The following is a 21,162-nucleotide window of genomic DNA, read 5'->3' on the forward strand; positions in this document are numbered from 1 at the left end:
CGTTTCTTAACTGCAATGCCCTTATGCAAACAAAGTCACTAATTGTAGGACTCGACAACAGTAGCATTCAGCCTCATTGCGTAAGTCATAAATTAGGCTAAATTGTACGACTCCACAACAGTAGCATTGTCTATTGTGGTACTGAAATAAGTAAACGACCAAACTCGTCGAAAACTATACAGTGCTGCCAAGGTTTTTTCGTTTTAATAAACTAGTCGAGTGGAAATTTTAGGCAATAACGTGAAATTTTCGATACGACTCGACTCTCGAAAAACGACTTGCATTCGACACGACTCTCGCAATGAGGGTGATTATAAAGAAAGCCACGCTTATGTTGATAAAATTTTTCAGTAAAAATAGAATAAAACAATAAAAGTTAAGGTGGTCATTCACAAACAGTTACGCGTTTTTCCATTGTTTATTTATTTTCATGTTGAATATCGAACAACCTGAGCGGGGACAAAAATTTGTATATGGAATATTTAAAATATATCAAAGAAATACCGTTTGCGAAAGAAAACTAAACGGCTTACAATAATAAAAAAAAACAGCTTTGACAAGACTCTCGCAATGAGGATGATTGTATATTGTCGTACTGAAATAAGTAAACGACCAAAATCGTCGAAAACTATACAGTGCTTCCAAGTTTATTCGTTTTAATACACTAGTCGAGTGGAAATCTTAGGCAATAACGTGAAATTTTCGATACGATTCGACTCTCGAAAAACGACTTGCATTCGACACGACTCTCACAATGAGGGTGATTATAATAGAAAGCCACGCTTATGTTGATAAAATTTTTCAGGTAAAAATAGAATAAAACAATAAAAGTTAAGGTGGTCATTCACAAACAGTTACGCGTTTTTCCATTGTTTATTTATTTTCATGTTGAATATCGAACCTGAGCGGGGACAAAAATTTGTATATGGAATATGTAAAATATATCAAAGAAATACCGTTTGCGAAAGAAAACTAAACGGCTTACAATAATAAAAAAACAGCTTCGACACGACTCTCGCAATGAGGGTGATTGTCTATTGTCGTACTGAAATAAGTAACGACCAAACTCGTCGAAAACTATACAGTGCTTCCAAGTTTATTCGTTTTAATACACTAGACGAGTGGAAATTTAGGCAATAACATGAAATTTTCGAAACGATTCGACTCTCGAAAAACGACTTACATTCGACACGACTCTCGCAATTAGGATGATTATAATAGAAAGCCACGCTTATGTTGATAAAAATAGAATAAAACAATAAAAGTTAAGGTGGTCATTCACAAACAGTTACGCGTTTTTCCATTGTTTATTTATTTTCATGTTGTATATCGAACAACCTGAGCGGGGAAAAAAATTTGTATATGGAATATGTAAAATATATCAAAGAAATACCGTTTGCGAAAGAAAACTAAACGGCTTACAATAATAAATAAAAAACAAATTTGTTGGTTGCTTATTATTTTGATCCTATAATGCTGTTTTAGATTTTTAGTTTTTACCACATTAAAAAAAATAAGAAGCTTAGTGGTTAGCGCTTCTGACTTGCACATCGATGACGCTGAACTCTATCCCTGCTCAAGTCTAAAAAATAAGAAATCTGATGAGATGTGGTGATCTGCGAAATCGCTGCTTTAACTTCTACCGCTTAGACATTGTTTTCATTTCCATTGTTCACAATAAACAATCGTGGTACAAGGCTCAATAACAATATTTAAATAAAATAGCACTTCGTTTGGAAATGACCTAGATAAATCCTATAAAATGATTTATGCAAAAAAAATCTTCCTACATTCTTTTGAGTTTTGCCCCTTTTGAAGATGGTGTGCGTGTGTAGATACCCAACAAGCATTTCAGTAAACGTTTTTAAAAATAACTTAAATTTAGTTTGCTATAATAAGCGTTAAATAAGCATTTTTAATATTAAGCTTATTAAAAGTGTTTTCAAATAAACCTTTAATAAGTTTTGAGAGCGAATGTTTATAAATAACTTAAACTTATAAATGAAATGTAAATGCCAACGACATGAAGTAGTAAATATAAAATTTTTTCAATCGTAAGAGACCATGGTGTAATAATAACAAGGTGTTGTCGGTAACTTAATCTCACTTTTTCGGCAGGTCTATTCCGGTCACGCATTTTAGAGTATTTGAAAAGATACTAATTATTTACTACTTTTAATCCGTTTGTGCATACTATTTCAAATTAAATGTAGAAAAATGTATAATTACAGGCTTATAAGCCTGAATATATGCTTGTATCGTCAGCTTGGACATATATTGTAACTTATAAAAAAGTAAAGGCCGTAAAATAAAGCAATTTCCTATAAGACCGCAAATGATTTCTTAAATAGATTAAAACACATAAATATCGATAATATAAGCGAAATCTTAATTCAACCATACTGCCGCTCTATCTAGTGTATCAGTAGTCCATTTGGCTCGATATTATGACAATGCAGCAAAATATATTTAATATAAAAATATCGCCTTTCCAACCGATTCGTACGTCTTTTTCCATTGATTACCACGATATCTTTTATATTTTATATTTCGAGGACACAAATTATACAAATCCAGCAATTTTAAATATTAATATCGTTCTGAAAATACCAAGTTCTTTAAAAATCGCGATAAAACGAAATACTAAAATGGAGTATTTTAGATACTATTTCCCAACGAATAGTAGTATAAAAATTAAGATCGGCAGCACTGAAAATAAGCATGCCGATTTTGTCAAAATTACAACAAACACGTCGCTACTGACAGCACCTTTTTATTATTCCACCATGGTAAGAGACGTGTTTACGTTTTTTAAAATATATTATGAAAAGAAAAAATTAAATAAAACCGATGTGGTAAAAAAAAGTCCAATCCAGGACCCGCGCTAATCGGTGGAGCATTCGAGTCTTCAAATGATGAGTTCCCCTTATCCTTTCTTAGTTTAACATTCAATTAAAAATGTATTAAATTTTTTTCAGAAAAGTTCATCCATGAGAATGGCGGCGATGAAGCGGAATATATAGCTGCATCGATGTCGCTTTTCCAATTTGTCAATAACCGCAAGTAATTGAAAGCACGCAACAAGATGTAATAATTAACTTTTTTATGCTTAATTTGTATGTGTTATTCTGAATTTGTATGCTAAAATGTCTATTCCCTATTTATATTTTCGCGACTGTAGATGAGTCCGCCGAAAATTCGCATTTCGTTTAGTTTCTAGTTGTTAAGCATTCTATGTATGGGTTTTTAATGAAATATCTTTAAATAAAGGGTTATAAAAATGTTTATGAAAAGCTTTCTTTTGAAAATGTTTAGTAAGTTTATATTCATACGCTTATAAAAAACTTTTTTTGAAACTTTATTATAAGTTTACTCTTTTACGCTTATAAAAAGCTTTCTTTTGAACATTTATTACAAGTTTATATTTCTACGCTTATAACCAATGTTCCTTTTCGATTATATTACGCTTACTTTCAAGCGATTTATAAACAAAAAAGCAACGTTTTGTAAGCTTAATGTTTATAATTGAAAACTTAAAAAAAACTTTCTTTAAGTTTATTTTGCTTGTTGGGTACTTAATTCGTACTTCAATTATGTCGCACGTTTAATAATATAACGAAGTATTTCAAAATTTCAATTTTGTGGGAAAACGCAATCAAAGTTTTATCATGTCATACAGTTGGTATACAACAAGCAGTGTTGCCAGAACTTTTTGGACGAACCGGCTAAATTGGCGAATAAAACCGGCTAAAAACGGCTAAAATGTTTCAACTAAATTTCACATGTTTTATTTAAATAAATCATGAGTAAAAAGACTATTTCTTGGAGAGAAGTTACAAATTCGAGCCGGAAAAAATTTTGCCAGCAAGAATTTGCAATTAGGAAAAACATATGATTGTGGCACATGGTTGGAGTTTTTTTCGACGATAATTTGAATACACAAGTTCGTTAAATTTAAAAATTTACAAACTGGAGCGATTTTAAAATGAAAAATTTAAGTTAATACTTGTTTACTTAATTAATTTAGTTAATTCCAATGATTTGAAAGGTAGTCGGCAAAAAAAACTGTATTCTTAATCGGAATGCAATCTCAACCAGACCCCGACAAAGAAATTGAAACGTATGTTGAAGAAAGTCGGACTGACAAGATATATACACGTAGATCCTGTTTTTTGCCCCTCTGAAAGAATTTTAAAAATTCTATACAAATTTCTTTTGTTTGAAATGCAACCGTGGACACTAGCTGGCAAAAAAACTTGCAAATTTGCGTTCGTAAAGAAAATTGCAAGTTTCTCTACATGAGAGAGAATTTGGGAACATTTTTTCTTACTATCTGATATTTTGAGTGATACATAATTCTTGCTGGATTTTCAACGAACAAACCTATTGTCTTCCCCACAAGGCCTTTTCAGACTGCCCGATTCTCAATACACTCAAATAGGAACCAATACACATAAAAAACGCTGCATAAATTTCCCTTCAATTTTAAGGTAGTAAAACAACGACCTTAAGTTAACATCAACCGAGGCCATATGTTGACAAAGATGCAAAATCACAGTTACACAAAAGAACTGGTCAGATTTTTCAGAAATCCCTTCAATTCTGATGTAAAATATGATGCCAAAAGACTGCAGATCTCCCATTTAGATGACCGGACATATGACCGGCTGCTGTCTCGTAGGATTCCCAGAGAGTTTTGCTTTACATAGAAATTTGTGCTCTTTTATTTTCATTTTGACTCACTTCAGTGTTGGTTCCTTTAATTAAAGTTGGCATTCGGTTTTTGGAATTTAAATAAGTTCTCAGCAAAATAGTTTGTTTAAAAAAATACATATGTGTACATAGTGCTTGAAAATATCAATTTTTCCCTTACGTTAAACCTTTGGGAGTGGGCAAAAATGATGTTTTGTAATTTAGGCAGAATTGAATATGCGCTATCTGGGAACACAATATCTACATGTAATATTTATTCTGTTTGTGGGCACTATATCCAAACACAAACGCAAGTGTCTTAACAGTAAAACAATTTCTTATTTTCTAAGTTTGCGAATAAAACTTCACACTTAAAATTAAGACATTTATAACAAACATTTTATGAAGAAAATCCCTTCTTCGGTTAAAACAAAATACGCGAAATCGGCCCAACTTCATACAACCCTGCCTGACATGAAAATTTTCTCCACCATAAGGCTAGTAGCCATTTCTAACAGATTTTGGATCGCTTAGTCAAAAATGGAAACATATATACATATTTGAAATTTAAGAAAACAAGGTAAATAGCAAAGTCGGCTAAAAACGGCTAATTTTTTTCTGCAAAACGGCTAACAAATCGGCTTCCGGCTAAATCGAAATTTCTCCGGCTGTTTGCTATCGCAACCGGCTAAATCTAGCCGGAAAAAGGCTAAAATGGCAACACGGACAACAAGTAATTTTTAGCAAAAAAAACCGACTTCAACTCCCATATAAAAAAAAAAAAAATATATATATATATATATCTCAAGATCCACTGATCGGATCTCAACAAGATTAGTATGGGACCACCTCTGAGTCACTACCTTTCCGATGCAAAAAGAATTATCGAAATCGGTTGACGTGGTCCAAAGTTATGCGGTAACATACATAAAAAAAATATTCCGACGAACTGATAACCTCCTCCTTTTTTGGAAGTCGGTTAAAAAGACAGATGGAAAGACACATATCTTCGCCATATTTGGGAAGTTTGGTTATCTGTTAGACTGAACATATTCTACTTATCAAGCTTATTAATTGCATATTGAAATCTCCAAAAACGTAAATCTTGACTTTTTGGGGAGTGTTGCTGGAGTGACAGTCCTTGGCCAGATATAAATCTGGGTCGTTCCGGTTACGTAGACCCGACTGTTGTGGGAACGATTAAACGTGCGATGTATGTGTTCTCTGTAATAAAGGGAATGCAAACTTGTCTTTTGAAAACCTGAAAAGCTTTAGCCAAACTTTGCTCAAAGGTTATGATAATTTAACTCCAAGAGGATGCCAATCCACCCCGTCACATCTTTTTTTACAAAAATGAATCCAATAATTTTCTTTTTATTATCTTACGCTTTGCGGCATCGTCTACTCTTTCGTCACGGAGACTGACATTTGAACCACATGAAACACAAAATCTTGTTTACACTTTAACAAAATTTGGTTATACAGCGTGGCGACGAATAACTATTACCCAGGTTTTTTAGAGAAATAAAAGGTCCTTTATAGATTTTGCGAAAAAAGTATTTTATTGTTAGTTTTCCAAAGATTTTACTTTAGTTGTATTAATTAGTTTTTAAATTTTAATCCTTAGTTAATTTAATCCATATCTTCTGTAACCATGGGCTAATTTTCTTCATTTTGAGTCCCTTATACTCCCCCTTTTGTCTAACATAAGGACTCATACTCAAAAATCGAATAGACTCGGAATTGGTGACTTGGACGGCCATTCATTCGACCAACCTTGTACAGTTTTTTCTTTTTTTGTATTTTTTTTATACAAAGCCTAAGAAAAAATACACCTGAAAAGACTTGCGTGCCAAATGAACTTTTCTCTCAAAATTTAAACTGCTGGCAAATGTAAATAAATATTAAAATTAAAAATCGAATTAATGCAGCTAAAGTAAAATCTGTAGAAAATTAACAATAAAATTCTTTTTCATTTCTCAAAAAAAAAAAAAACGGGGTAACAGTTATTCGTCGCCGCGCTGTAAATAGTCGAGCAGAATAACGGGAAATGTTATAATGAAAACGCTAAAATTTATCCAAATTATAATATATTTGCACCAAATGGATTTAGTTCTTTTTTGTTGAGGTAAACATTATTACCTGTTTGACATGTCATCGTCTTCTCCTCCCCAACCAAAATAAGAATTCGAAAAGCCGTTTACTAGCTGAAAGTGCTCCCGTGTCATTGCTGATACTCCACCAAAGATTGAGCGATAAGGCAACCTAATGTAATTTTAAGATTAAAAGCAATTATTTTGTGAAAATATGCATGTATGTATATCTCTTAGTGTAATCTATACAAGTACTTGAAGTTTAATGTGTCTATAGAAACAGACATGTGACGCGGTTGTCGCGGACATGTGTATAAGTTTCGGTTATCCAGAGGTAATAAGTCAACATCATGGAAGATGAAACAATCCCAGGGATACATTTTCAAGGCTTCTAAGAAGCCAATATTCATGAGTGCCGCACGATTAAACGCTTTCCCGTTAGTTTGCTCGATAAGAAATATTCGATAAGCGATATGCTGTTTCATTAAAAATGGGTGAATATTTCGAAGAAAAACGGCTAAATGAGCGTAACGATCGCGAAATGGTATCACTATTGCAACGTGATCCTTTGGAATACAGTCATGTGGCTGGAAGTTTCCACCCGGCTTTAATAAAGAAGACAAATCAGCCTCTACAATGTCTAACGACTCAAGTGTGGTATTCGGCGTTATTGGTCCATCGTCTATAAATTAGTTATTTTGTTAATTTTCGTCTGACATTTAATAATTGGAAAGAATCAATGAATGAACTACTTACTTTCATCGTATATTGGATTTTTACATTTTATATTCAAAGAACCCGAGTATTGTCTTTTAATAGGTATCTTTTCACCAAGCAGTAAATCGCTGGTTGATTGGCGACTTTCAATGGAAATGTTCTTCTGGTTTATTGATGAACTATTCCACTGAATCTCGTTATCAGGAAGTGTTGGGTTGTTACCAGAAATAAAAGTTTCATTTGCGCTATGGATTTGGTCGTTTAGAGCATCACTGGAAGTGTTGACCACTTTAGAAAACTTATGCATGTGTCGAATGCTATAGAAGTAGGATATTCGATGTAATAATTTAACGAAATATAGGCGGCATGTGGGTGTTAAGCAAACTTACCTAAGTCTACTAAATGTTGAGTAATTTGCAGTTTTATTATCTATATAGCTCAGGAACGCACTAAATAGCACCCACATCCCGACCAGACATAGCAGCGCCCTCACCCCGTTCGCTTTAGTGAAGAGCGCCATCGCCGCTGGTCATAATCACAATTATGCGATTGTCCAGTTTTTCATTTTTATAAGACACATTTTATTGAAGAATTTTTTAAACGTAAAAATCTCCATTCGAACGTCGAGTGCCCAATAAGTGTACCCCAATTCGGAGATATTACCCGACACTTTTCCAAACCAGTACTTAGAGGTGGGATACTATCGATAGTAATATCGATAATATCGATAGTTGAAAACTGTCCCCACTAACGATAGTTTTTGAAAACTATCGATATCGGTTTTAGCGAAACTTCTCTCTTCTTAACATCTCTTAACATTACATTATTTTTTTTTACCAAGAAAATTAACAATACAGTCGGCATGAGGTTGATAGAATAGGACCCCCTGATTCCAAAAATCCCTCTTTTTTCTAGCAACCCTATAGTCGTATAAACGATGAATAAGATAGCAAAATAACATCAAACTTGGTGCTGCCAGACTGGAATTTTGAATAATAAAAGCGGATTTTTAATTCGGAATTTTCACTTAGTCCAATTCTCTTTTTGCGCTTTAGGATTATAACCCTTACCAAATAGAATTCTCTTTAATTTACAAAGTAATTTATAAATTTTATACATTTATTAATTATTTAATTTTAAAGCAATTTAGCATTTCAATTCAATACCTCTCATGACGATAGTACTATCGATACTATCGATGTTTTCAACTATCGTTTCGAAAACTATCGAGTGGCGGTACTATCTATAGTATCGCAGCTCTACGGTCGGTGTTATGCAGAAATTTTGTTAGGCAAACTGCGTGCAATTGTTGTTGCAGCAAACGCGGAGAAAGCGAGGAGAGAAACTTACTAAAGGCCCGTCCACATAAAACTTTGGCGTTGCGTTGGCGTTGGCGTCGCTTCAACAGCTGACTATGAATACATGAATTCAAGTGCAGCCGTCCACATAGCCAAAATTCGGCAACGCTCACGCCAACACAAAGCAAAAAGATGGCCAACTCTCATCTTTTCGCGTGCGTTGCTCGTCAGCTGTTGCAAATAAATAAAATTGTGTGAAATATTTTCCCTTTTTAATCAAATGCAGGCAAGAAATATCGTTTTTAATGCAATTATTGATATTAAATATTAATTTATCTGTCGTTAGTATGTTAATTTAGTCGCCCAAGCATTCGCTGCCAAGCGTTCATTGTAGCAAGCATTCTTTTAACGTGCGTTCTGTCAAACCAACGCCAACGCCAAAGCCAATGCGAAAGTTCTATGTGGACCGGCCTTAAGTCAGAGAACGTTTAATACAGAGAAGCTGCAGAGAACGTTTAATACAGAGAAGCTGCAATTACGAATAGCCGTGTGAATTGTCAAACACTACCAAAAACGCTCTAGAAGCTCACCACTCGAATCGAAAATTGAGAGCGGCAAATTAACAGATCTGAGCGGCAAGTTTACAGAGCTGAGCGGAGATACGAATTTGTTAATTTGTATCAATGTTAAGTACTTTGGTTTGGATTTTCTTTATCGCGGCATTGATTTAATAAAAAAAAAGATTAAAATTCTTAGTTAAATTAATGAAAATTAATTTTCGAAAATATATGCCAGGGAATGCTTTAACTCCAAAATGTAGATTTTGTATCTATTAAATATGTGAAAGCTATGCAAATATGCAAACTCATTGGTGATTTGCCGTCGGCATTTGGGTCGCAAAAATCAAACGTCGCAAAATCGCAAATTAAACGTTCTCTGAAGCGAACAACGAGAAATAGGCAGAATGTTCGAGGAATGACGTAGAATGTTCCACAAAGAGAAACGTCAAGTTGGATGAACACTGCGAACAGCGAGAGAAAGAGAATGAGCGATAAACTTCAGAATGTTCTAGAGTTGCCATAAGTGCCAGCGCAGGTATATAAGGGCGCCGCCACAGCGAAGTGAGTTAGTTACGAGTTACAAGTCTGCAAGCTACAAGTAAAGTGAGCAGAGAAGCGAGTTGCGAATAAGCAAGCTATAAGTTTAATTGTGTTAACAGGTTCAGTAAAGCGTTGTAATTGCTTTAACAAGTATTGTAGTGTTTTTACTGTATTAGCAAGTATTGTAAAATTGTTGTTGTACAATAAAGTTAATTGCACTACAATTTGGTCATCGTTAGCATTTATTTAACAATCCAGCGATACGAGCCCGAGTATGTTTGGGAAATCCCACGGTGCAGCGAACAAAGGTGGCGCCGTCAGTGGTACCGCTACTTTGGTTTTGCCGATTTTGACAGTTGTGGTAATTTGTAAATAAACCTTTGTTTACAAATCAGCGAAAGAGAAATTTGAATTATAAGTGAAAAATCAGTTTAAATCGTGTTAATTTGCAATTTGTGAGTGATTTTTGAGTTGAAGACTGCGTAAAAACTAATACAATGAAGTGCTGTGTGTTAAATTGCGACAACCGTCAAGATGCAAGAAGCGTAGATGCAAGTGTAGCGCTGGGACGAATCGCTGCATTTTGTGTACATAGGGCACGGCAAAGCCGTTCCCGAAATGTTTCTCTATTATTATATTAACAGCATTTCCTCACAATGATTTTGTTTCTGCTCCACGCAGCCTCCATTAGCAAGTTAACTTATCAGTCCCGCAGAGATGCTGCTGCTGTTTTCTGCAGCAGCCTTAATTGCAAAGCAATGGAGTGCACTAAATCGTTTTCTGAAGCAGCCTCAATTGCAAAGCAATGGAGGGCACTACAATGTTCACTGTTGATTAGGTGAAAAATGCAATATTTTCGCATTTAGCAAAATTAAAACACGTTTTTCGCAGTAAAGTGAACTGCTTTGGTTGTTTCAACTCGTTCTTCTTTTCACTTTATTCCTTGTTTACTTGTGGTACACAAATGTCAACGCCCAAGACGGCGCAATCTTGTATTCTATCATTCTTGGGGAAATCCCTCAAGGTTTCGAGGATAATCGTAACAATTGGTGTCAGAAGTGGGATTGTTAAATAAATCCCGAAGGATAAACTACTGAAAATGGCGAAAATTCAGGACGTAAAGATTGAGGAACTCAAACAGGAGTTGGAGAAGCGAAATTTAGCAACCTCCGGAAGAAAAGTGGAGTTACTATCACGGCCGCGAGAGGCTATGGAAGCAGAAGGCATCGACGTGGACAAATACGACTTCCAGGGTAAACTCGACGATGCATCCGCAAAGGATGAACAGAAGGATGAGACCGCTTGTTCGTCGAAGGAAGTGCAGCAGACATCCGGGAAGGTTGAAGAACAGCAAAAGTCCCCAAGTTCATCAACAGCTATGGACATGAACACGTTATTGGCTGCCATGTCACAGATGTCATCACAGATTTCATCCCAGTTGCAAGTGCAGGAAATACGCATATCATCGCAGCTAGATGAAAAGATTACTCAGCTACAAGAGAATTTATTCACAAATAACTCGGAACTCAGAGAGATACAGGATAAAATCGAGAAACGACAAGATAAGATCGAAGCGCTTATTAAGGAAAAACAGGATAAAGTCGAAGCTAAGGTGGATGAGCTTGAAGATCGTCTCCGGGGTTTGCAGTTGAATCGTCCAGCTAATCCGACGAACGCTCCCAAGGTAAAGACTCCATCCTTTGATGGCACTATTCCTTTCCAGGTCTTTAAGCTCCAGTTTGAGAAGACAGCTACAGCAAATCGTTGGAGCATGGAGGATAAATCCGCTGCTCTGTTCGTGGCATTAAAAGGACCTGCAGCGGAAATCTTGCAGACAATTCCTGACTGTGAAAGGAAAAATTACGATGCATTAAAGGGTGCAGTGGAAAGACGTTATGGTAGCGAACACAGAAGACAGATTTACCAGATGGAGCTGGAGAATCGCTGCCAGAAATCTAACGAGACTCTACAGGAATTCGCCTCCGAGGTTGAAAGGTTGGCCCATTTGGCAATTGGAGATGCATCTGGTGAGCACCTCGAAAGAGTAAAAATCCAGAGGTTCATCAACGGAATGCGGGACGTGTATACCAAGCGAGAGACGTACGCGAATCCAAAGCCAACATTTGCTGAAACTGTCTCGTATGCTCAGACGCGTGAAACGGCAGCACTCCCAAGTAGACCGGCTTACAAAGCGCATCGCGTGGAAGTAGAAACACCGGACGAGACAAATGAAATGCTGAAGAAGATTATCCAACTGCTGGGCGAGAAAAATAATGGCTCTGGCAAATGTTTTAAATGTGGAAAGCCAGGCCACTTCGCCCGCGATTGCAGTGCAAGTTCCAGTGGGCTCAACAATTCAGCAGGACGCAAACGCAGGGCTAAAGGAGACGAAGCCAACTCCAATCAGTCGTTAAACTGGTTAAGGGCCGTCTCACAAATTGGCCGGAATGCGAGCAACCTCACTATTGGTGGATGTGTGAATGGGCAGGAGAGAGTACTGACAGTGGATACTGGAGCGACACATTCCATTATTCGACCGCATTTGGCCACTTTTTATGTGAAGCCATTACCTGGAGCAAAGCTGCAGACTGCAACTGGTGAATGCACCCAAGTGTTAGGAGAAATACCATGCGAGGTAATAATCGACGGTAGGGCCTCGTACACTAATTTTATAGTGGCAGACATTGTGGATGAAGTCATCATCGGCGTGGATATCTTACTTGGCCAAGGCATGAAGATTGACCTCCAGAGAATGATCCTGACAGATCGTCAGAGGAAAGTGCCACTTAGGGTTGGTTACGACAGCCAGTGCTGCAGCAGACGGTTAGTCTTAGAGGAAGTGTCGAAGATTCCACCAGAAACAGAAGCGATTAGTTGGGCGGAGGTTGGCAGTGATGGAGACGGAGTGGTTTCGTCAGGAGAAGGAAGCGGTTCACCGATACGGAAAAGCGTGACGGTTCCGCCAGCTCAGTGAAGAAGAGGTCGCAACAAGGAAGTGGTCAGGGCGAGCCAGGCAGTGTTTCCGGCAGGAGGAAAGCCACTGAACCACGTTTCAATGGTGATACGCCGGTGGCCGGAAATGGAAGCGGCTGTGGAAGCAGTAGGCGCGCTTTGGAGTCTCCCGAAAAAGGTGGTCGGCAAAGGCGAGCAGTTAAGCCGGAAGCCAAGGTTGAAATTATACATGTCCGGTCAATGAAGTTAGCATCGGCGGAAGAGCGAGATACGAAACGACGGCGGAAGTTTCAGCGTAAGGATCCGGATGTTGCAAGATGTGCTAAAGGCAGTGCAGCACGAAGGCGGAAGTCTGGATGTTATGGACAGATGATGCGGCATAGATCTGGCGAAAAGTGTGCCCATGAGAAGAGACATGGTCTGGTCACCACCAGTGGCCGGCAGGAGCACGACCATGTGAGATGGTGCACCACCGGAGATAAGCTGGAAGCAATGTCCAGTAACGCATCGAGCCGAGAGGAGCTACAGGAAGGTGATTCGGTGTTGTTGCACATGCCGCAGCCGAAGAAAGGCTTCACCTCCGAACAACATCGTAACTGGAAAGGTTCGTATAGGATTGACAAACGGCTGAAGGACGCAGTGCATCGAATCCAGACAATGGGGAGACCGAGGACCAAGATGAAAGTGGTCCACTTGGAAAGACTTGCAGCGGTTGGAGCGGCAAGTGTGTCTGATCGGGACGATCAGACTTAGGTGGAGGGCAGTGTGGCGAATACTGCGGCAACACAAAGCGAACAACGAGAAATAGGCAGAATGTTCGAGGAATGACGTAGTGTTCCACAAAGAGAAACGTCAAGTTGGATGAACACTGCGAACAGCGAGAGAAAGAGAATGAGCGATAAACTTCAGAATATTCTAGAGTTGCCATAAGTGCCAGCGCAGGTATATAAGGGCGCCGCCACAGCGAAGTGAGTTAGTTACGAGTTACAAGTCAGCAAGCTACAAGTAAAGTGAGCAGAGAAGCGAGTTGCGAATAAGCAAGCTATAAGTTTAATTGTGTTAACAAGTTCAGCAAAGCGTTGTAATTGCGTTAACAAATATTATAGTGTTTTTACTGTATTAGCAAGTATTGTAAAATTGTTGTTGTACAATAAAGTTAATTGTACTACAATTTGGTCATCGTTAGCATTTATTTAACAATCCAGCGATACGAGCCCGAGTATATTTGGGAAATCCCTCAAGGTTTCGAGGATAATCGTAACAATATAGTAGTGTTTAATCATGATGCAATAATAGCTCTGATCCAGTACTCCATGAACTTACAGGATTTTACACGAACTTGCTGGAAGTTGCAGGAAAAATGTTCCCGTACTCCAAAATCCTGTAAATGAGAGCGACTTTTGGAGTTGTGTAGAGAAAGAAGTTGCAAGATTTTACCCGAACTTTTTCTTCTGGTAAAATCATGAAAAGTGTCAAGCAATCACTGGTTGATGTTTTTACAGGAAAAATGGTTTTTTTGTTCCCGTACTTTTTGTTGGTACTCACTTTTTACTCTCACTTCAGAGAGTAATTTTGCTGTTTGACAGTTTTACAGGATTTTTTCACGCAAAGTATTAGATCAGAGCTAATACAAGGTGGTATCAGTTGTGACAGCTCGATTTGACACTGCCTTAGCTCAGTAGAATGAAAAAAAACGGGAAGAAATTTGGAAATTAATCCCCATTTTTTTGAGAGCACAAAATGTGTATACTGACAAAAAAAAATCAACTATATTATTAGGCAAAGAATTGTTAAAGAAGTAACACTGTTTCACCTAAGGCAGTCAATATGGCGGAATTAGAGCGAGAAGTTGCCAACCGATAATACCTTGTATTATTGCGTCACGGTGTTTAATGAGCTGCTCTAGGATACACCAGGTTAAGATATCTCAAAAAATTGTGTTTCACTAGGATTTTTCTTGCTCTAACTTACTCTACTTTTTGTTTTATGAGCCTGCGCTAAGTGGAACTAGAGCAACTTAGAGCACGATTTCCTGCACCAGCTTTTTTGATGGAGTAACTTAGGGCGCAACTGTTTTGAGTGTTTCATGAGACCTCTGATCTGAGTTGCTGATGTTCAGACTTAGGGGCAACATTTTTTTCTCCAAGGTGAAAAAAATTAATGAAGTAAAGTCAACTATGGTCGTATTACACAGAAAATTGCTTAATTTCGTTCAAATCAAATAACTTCACATAAATGAATTGTTTTCGCGTATTGCATATTTCCCTACATTAGCATTTGTTAATCAATTATAAGCAGAGATGGTCAGCAAACTAGGTCCATTCAATAACTTTTCCAGTAAGAACTTGCAGCGAGAGCGTAAAAGAAAAATAGAGAGTAAAATTGAGAGCAAGAGAAAATTTTCAGAATAAGTTATTGAACGCAAAACTAGCAAAAACTTGCAACTTAAGCCATTTTGACACTTTCTGACGGTTAAGTTTTGGCGCGTAATTTTCTTTTAAATTGGGAATAGTTCCCATCGTCATAAAAATAAAAAAATATACAATAGATTTAAATTTTTCATCCATATTTTCATTTCACCAATTATGTTTCATCAAATCAGCCTCTTAAACAGTTTGTTTACATTTGAATTTGAAACATAACCAAGGCGCATCAATTACAGGTGATAGCGATAGAAGCTATGCTTCTTCTTATGAGCACGCTTGTGTCAAATTATCGTCCGTTTTGCTTTATTTACTTATCCACTTATACATACATATATACGTATATATATACCCTGCAAACAAATTCTCCCGAAATCTTTAAGAGTGTCGGAAATCTGTTACGATTCTTTTAGAAATCTGTAAAGAAAAACATATGAAGCAGTTGACAAGAACTAGTAAAGAAATTTCTGTACCATTTCTTAAAGAAAATTCTTAAAAAATTGTGAAACCTTTCAGAATTCTATGAAATCCTGGTATGCAGGGTATACATATACATACGAATATGAATAGATAAAGAAGATGTTGATGACACAAGGAGTTCATACCACGATTGAGAGAATACAAAGGTTGCGCCGATCTCGGACCGCTATTCCTCTCTTAACGAATTTGACAGAATCGTTGTTTGCATGACGTCACACTTGTGCAACTTGTTTACGTTTTCCTTGCAACATTTTTTCTTCTTCTTCCATTCTTGCTCACGTTTTGGCGTTTCTCTCTCACAATTGCACCAGTGTGACGTCACACAAAAGTTATTCTCAAAAATCCTCTCTGATCGGCGCAATCTTGTATTCTATCATTCTTGAGTTCATACCAACGGTAAATGTTGTTTTTGTACGATTGCTACAACCTGTAGTTGTTGAATCATGAACATAACCTTACTTTTAGACTCCTGAAAATTCCTGCTAGTAAACTTTTTACTTGCAAGAATTTGCAGCTCTCTCGGGTTGTTACGCTCTCGAATTCGCTCCCTCTTGCAAATATTTTGGGTTATTGAAAACTTGCAAGTACTAGCAACAATTTTTTGATATTGAATGGACCTATTATATGAATCGATTTCGTTTCAACAGAAACGATTGTTTTTGTTTTGGTAAACGCTAAAATTAACGTTACAATGCATCCTTGATTATAAGCTGTCACTGCATCCATCGAAGTCCGATTTTCGTGAAATCTACGAGATCTATCATTGAAAACGAATTGCTACGTCCTTTGCAATTATTTGAAACCTGCCGATTATTTGATATTATATGTACTTACCCTTTATTGATAAACTTACAATAAGATTGGCAATATTATTGATAAATTATATAATTACATAAGCCTAATTGTACACACTTATGTATTTCAAAAACTGGGATTTTTATGCTTTCTATCTTTATGTTTATAAAAATCACTATTTTTTCGGATAACGAGAAATATTATAATTACAATGGTTTATAGCAAAAATGTTCTATGGATGCCACTATCCAATTGCTATGTAGAATTGCTCGGTGATTCCGAAAATCGAGTTAATTTGTTTTTTATATGGATACGTTTTCGAGATATTTTCAATTTACCGTTATTCAGCTTAAAGCAAAAATTGGTTCCGTTTAATTTCGTATACATATCTTACGAACCAATTTAAAAATCTTAATATAAAATACGGCAAATGAAAGCCAATGAAATTCTCCATAAACCGTATATACATCACTTTCCGATAGGGCTTATAGTTTCTGACAAATTAATTAATCATTCCAGCATTTTTTCTTTTTTAATGAAAAAATTAAAAAAATCAAACTTTAACAGAAGAAAAATTTAAAAAATAACAGGTTCTGTGCCGAATTTTTGCATTTCCACTAAAGCCTGTTCTGTAACAAAAAAAATCAAGTTACTGTTGAAGAAAATCGATGGATAAATACGAAATAATGAGTAGTCAAATAAAAATGCGCAAGATTATTTGTATGAAAATTGAGCACGAAAGAATGTTACCTAGGTAACACGCTTTTCTGCTCATATTTCATATAAAAAATCTTTGCGCATTTTCATTTGACCACTCATTATTTCGTACTTATCCATCGATTTTCTTCATCAGTAACTTTATTTTTTGTAACAGAACAGGCTTTAGTACAAATGCAAAAATTTGCCACAGAACCTGTTATTTTTAAAGTTTTTCTGCTGTTAAAGTTTGATTTTTTTTTTCATTTTTTCATTAAAAAATAAAAAGAGCTGTAGCTCGTTTCTGTAACTTTTCTCTACCGGTAGAGAATATATGTCATTCTCTACTACTAATTAGCAGTAGAGAACGGGGCGGCGAATTCATATCTCAATTCGCCTTGGTGGAGAATTGTTACAGAAACGAGCTACTGGAGTGATTAATTAATTTGTCAGAAACTATAAGCCCTATCGGAAAGTGATGTATATACGGTTTATGGAGAAATTCCTTGGCTTTCTTCATTTGCCGTATTTTATATTGAGATTTTTATATTGGTTCGTAAGATATACGTAATTAAACGGAGCCAATTTTGGCTTTAAGCTGTATAACGGTAAACTGCAAATATCTCGGAAACGTATCCATAGAAAAAACATTAACCCAAATTTCGGAATCACCGAGCAATTCTACATAGAAATTGGATAGTGGCTTTTGGAGAACAAAAACCAAATTAAAATTTGTGATCCAGCGTAATTCGGCTTCGCCAAATATTAAACGGTAATTTGGACTACTTAAAAAAAATACAGTATCAGTTACTGGTACTTATTGGAAGTCGCACAGAATCCATATCCTTAATAATAATGACATTGCTTTGATTTCTGTACAAGTACTCAATTTTCAACATTTTGTCTTCCCCAATGCATGGATCGTAAAAGCCGGGCAATTCACTCTGGAAAATCGCATTTTTAAGGGAGTTGTGTAATAAATTATTTTATATGTAATTTTAATACCTTAGAAGATCGATACAGTATTAATGTAGCATCCGTTACGAGACACTGTAGTGGTATCGTTACATCTATTGAGGCACTTTCATGAAAGTTGTTATTACCCTCTTCAAATTGTCCATAAGTAGCACGTGTGATTACAAGGCCACCCCTTCTGCCTTCTTCCGAAACAATGCGCTCATATGTATGTTGCATTAGTTCAACTGCAGCATGAGCTTCTTGTCTTTGCCTGTTTAATCGTTGTTCGTTACATCGTTTCGTCTTCTCAATGTCGGCATTTTTTTCCTCTAAACGCATAGGATCCAGTATCGATTTTTTAAATAAGAACCACACTAATATTGGTGTGACTGTAGCGTAAAAAAACTGCAGCAGGTACTATTTCCTCGCTCAAGTGTATTGGAAATATATACGATTGATTAGAGCGTACTATTCTAAAAAACAAAATAATATTATCAGTGGTTTATACTATGATGCAAACTATATACATATGTATGATTATTGAGAATGTCCTTACTTGAATTTTAGCATTACTCCCGATGGGACTCCTAGAGAAACAGCAGCAAAAACTGAACTGTATTTCGATACTTTTTTCTCAGCTCCATATTCTGCTAGAAAGCCAAATGTTCCCAACCTGAAATTATGAAATAAAAATCATCGACAATAATGCATATATGTACTTACATGTTAAACTGATTTCATTAGAATTCCATCATTTGGATGGACTATATAAATAATTCATTACAATGCAAAATGAAAAGTGCGTAGTTATTACAAGCGCACAACAACCCTTTTTATAATAGCATAGCAAATAATAAAAACTTACTTCGCTGCCACCTTTAGTTTTAGCTCATTTTCTAACATTTTTCTCGTATATGCTGCGCTCAAGTATATATGTGGAAAACCAATGACAAACGATGTTGTCCATGCATGTTTCTCATTACTGCTATCAATTTGTGTAGTCATTGACGATTGTGCGCTTACATTGAGCGTCAAGGAACCCATGGTGTGTTTATCCAACTGCACCGCCAATGTTGAGAAGACAGCAGGAACGACACGACCCTCACGAAAATTCATCGAAGTTCCTCCGTTTATCGTAAGTACTGAGGAAAGTGTTCTTCCTCCTAAACATATTACATAACAAAATTGTGATTTCATGTGCGCGCAAAAAGTAAAATCTACTGAATTATACCTTTGACTCCTAAGAGGGGTCCATTGCCAGCGCCCACATCAATTTCTAGCCAGCCCTTGTTAACTAATCTCCTACCACAGAGAATAAAGTTACCACTTCCATTACCATTAGAAGAATACAGATTTCCGCCCAGAGTTAGGACATCCTTTCGATTGATAGGCGCTTCAATAGATTGAGAAATGCTCATTGACGACACCTCAATGCGGGGAAGCTGCGTCTCATCGTATGGGGTAAATACCTCTGTGGCATTAACGTTAATTGTTATATTGCCACGAGGATTGGTGCGTTGTTGTAGCTTCCGCTCTTCGGCTGCTTGTGCTAATCTTTCATACTCCTCACGGATCTCAGCTGGAGTTTTCGTACGATGTACCAACTCCCAGCCATCGGTTCTTAAACCTTTTTGGCCGACACAATCGTAAATAGCTCGTTTATGAGGGTCCGACAACACCTCATAAGCCCGCTTAGTGCGATTAAACAACTGTCCGGCTTTTTGTTTACTTTCTACGTCCATATGCTTGTCTGGGTGGTAAATGCGGCTGAGTTTTCTATACGCAGCACTTATTTGTTCTCCTGTCGCCTGTAAAATTTTAAATATTCGTCATTGCCGGCGGACAGACCAACCAGCTGATCATAATTGAACATGCATTCACTTACATCTCGCGGTAGATTCAGGAACGTGTAATAGTTCTCATCGAGCTCGTTGTCAGAATCTGCGTCAACTGACATTGCGAGCTTTTTATGGTTCAATAATCCTTTATGCGTAGTTACTTTGTTTAGTACGAATTTTGAATATAAGCCAAATTAAATAAAATACAGTTCTATGGCAAATAACCTATAAAAACTTCCTCGTAACAATTACTGTTGTCAATGGGACAACTTCAGTGATCGGACTGTTACCACATTGTGCTAGATCTGCCACTTTTTTGAGCATCTACCACACAACCCTGCAAAAATCGCGACTACCCATGCATGCGCGTAAAGAGTACCCCTAAGGACCAAGGAGTACTCCAAAATTAACCACAATTCATATAAAAAATATGGTCTAATTAACATTGCGATGTCCTAGGGCAGGACCATATACTCCATCCCTGCATTACACAGAGTAGAACAAAACTACTCCAACATATTAACAATGGCATTGTTGTTATACTTTTTTATTGTACACGCTTTTGTTCTTCACTTCTCAAATGCTTTTTCGAAATTAATAAAAACCAAGACAAAAATTAAAAATTACATGTTGCCTCTGACGGCATTCGAACCCGAACATGCTGGGAGGTCAGAACTAACAGCGAGCATCTCTACACGTTCAGCTACAGCCAGACATGCAAATGTGCTTTCAAATGCTCAACTTCAATCACGTTTCGTTAAAACACGAGCAGTGATCGGATAACAAACAATAAGCTGGCGCAGAGACACGAGTTGGTCCGCTACAGCATGACAGAGGGACACTTTTGCAAGTACTCCAATTTACCACAAATAGACTACATGGTCCAACGATTTTTGAGGTGAAGGTCTGAAATCTACCACATATTTGGCTTTTGAGTAGTTTTATTTTGCTCAGCATGATAATCTTAATTTTAAGAGAAAAATTTGTCCAACACTAAACACTTGAAACATGCAGAATGGGAGGATAAAACCCTGCAAAAATCGCGACTACTCCATGCATGCGTGTAAAGAGTACTCCCTAAGGACCAAGAAGTACTCCAAAATTAACCACAATTCATACAA

General features: G+C 36.7%; 2 protein-coding genes across 2 annotated transcripts; both read right to left on the bottom strand.

Annotated features, from left to right (window-relative positions):
• Positions 1 to 6,834: 6,834 nt before the first annotated feature.
• On the bottom strand, positions 6,835 to 8,168 carry LOC118754198 (beta-1,4-N-acetylgalactosaminyltransferase bre-4-like; the record flags this gene model as incomplete). The annotated part of the gene is given in 4 exon segments (XM_036489064.1): positions 6,835 to 6,957; positions 7,041 to 7,467; positions 7,542 to 7,819; positions 7,892 to 8,168. Coding segments are annotated over 4 exon segments (959 nt in total), but the record flags the coding sequence as incomplete, so codon positions are not given.
• A 9,816-nt stretch (positions 8,169 to 17,984) lies between these two features.
• On the bottom strand, positions 17,985 to 20,309 carry LOC118754197 (dnaJ homolog subfamily C member 11-like). Its single transcript, XM_036489062.1, is given in 7 exon segments — positions 17,985 to 18,190; positions 18,252 to 18,605; positions 18,607 to 18,676; positions 18,760 to 18,876; positions 19,069 to 19,366; positions 19,435 to 20,011; positions 20,089 to 20,309. Coding segments are annotated over 7 exon segments (1,629 nt in total). The 5' UTR covers positions 20,161 to 20,309; the 3' UTR covers positions 17,985 to 18,049.
• Between the last annotated feature and the right edge of the window lie 853 nt (positions 20,310 to 21,162).

The sequence above is a fragment of the Rhagoletis pomonella genome, unplaced genomic scaffold, assembly GCF_013731165.1.
Source record: "Rhagoletis pomonella isolate Grant_MI unplaced genomic scaffold, Rhpom_1.0 Rhpom_scaffold_03537, whole genome shotgun sequence".
Taxonomy (NCBI): domain Eukaryota; kingdom Metazoa; phylum Arthropoda; class Insecta; order Diptera; family Tephritidae; genus Rhagoletis; species Rhagoletis pomonella.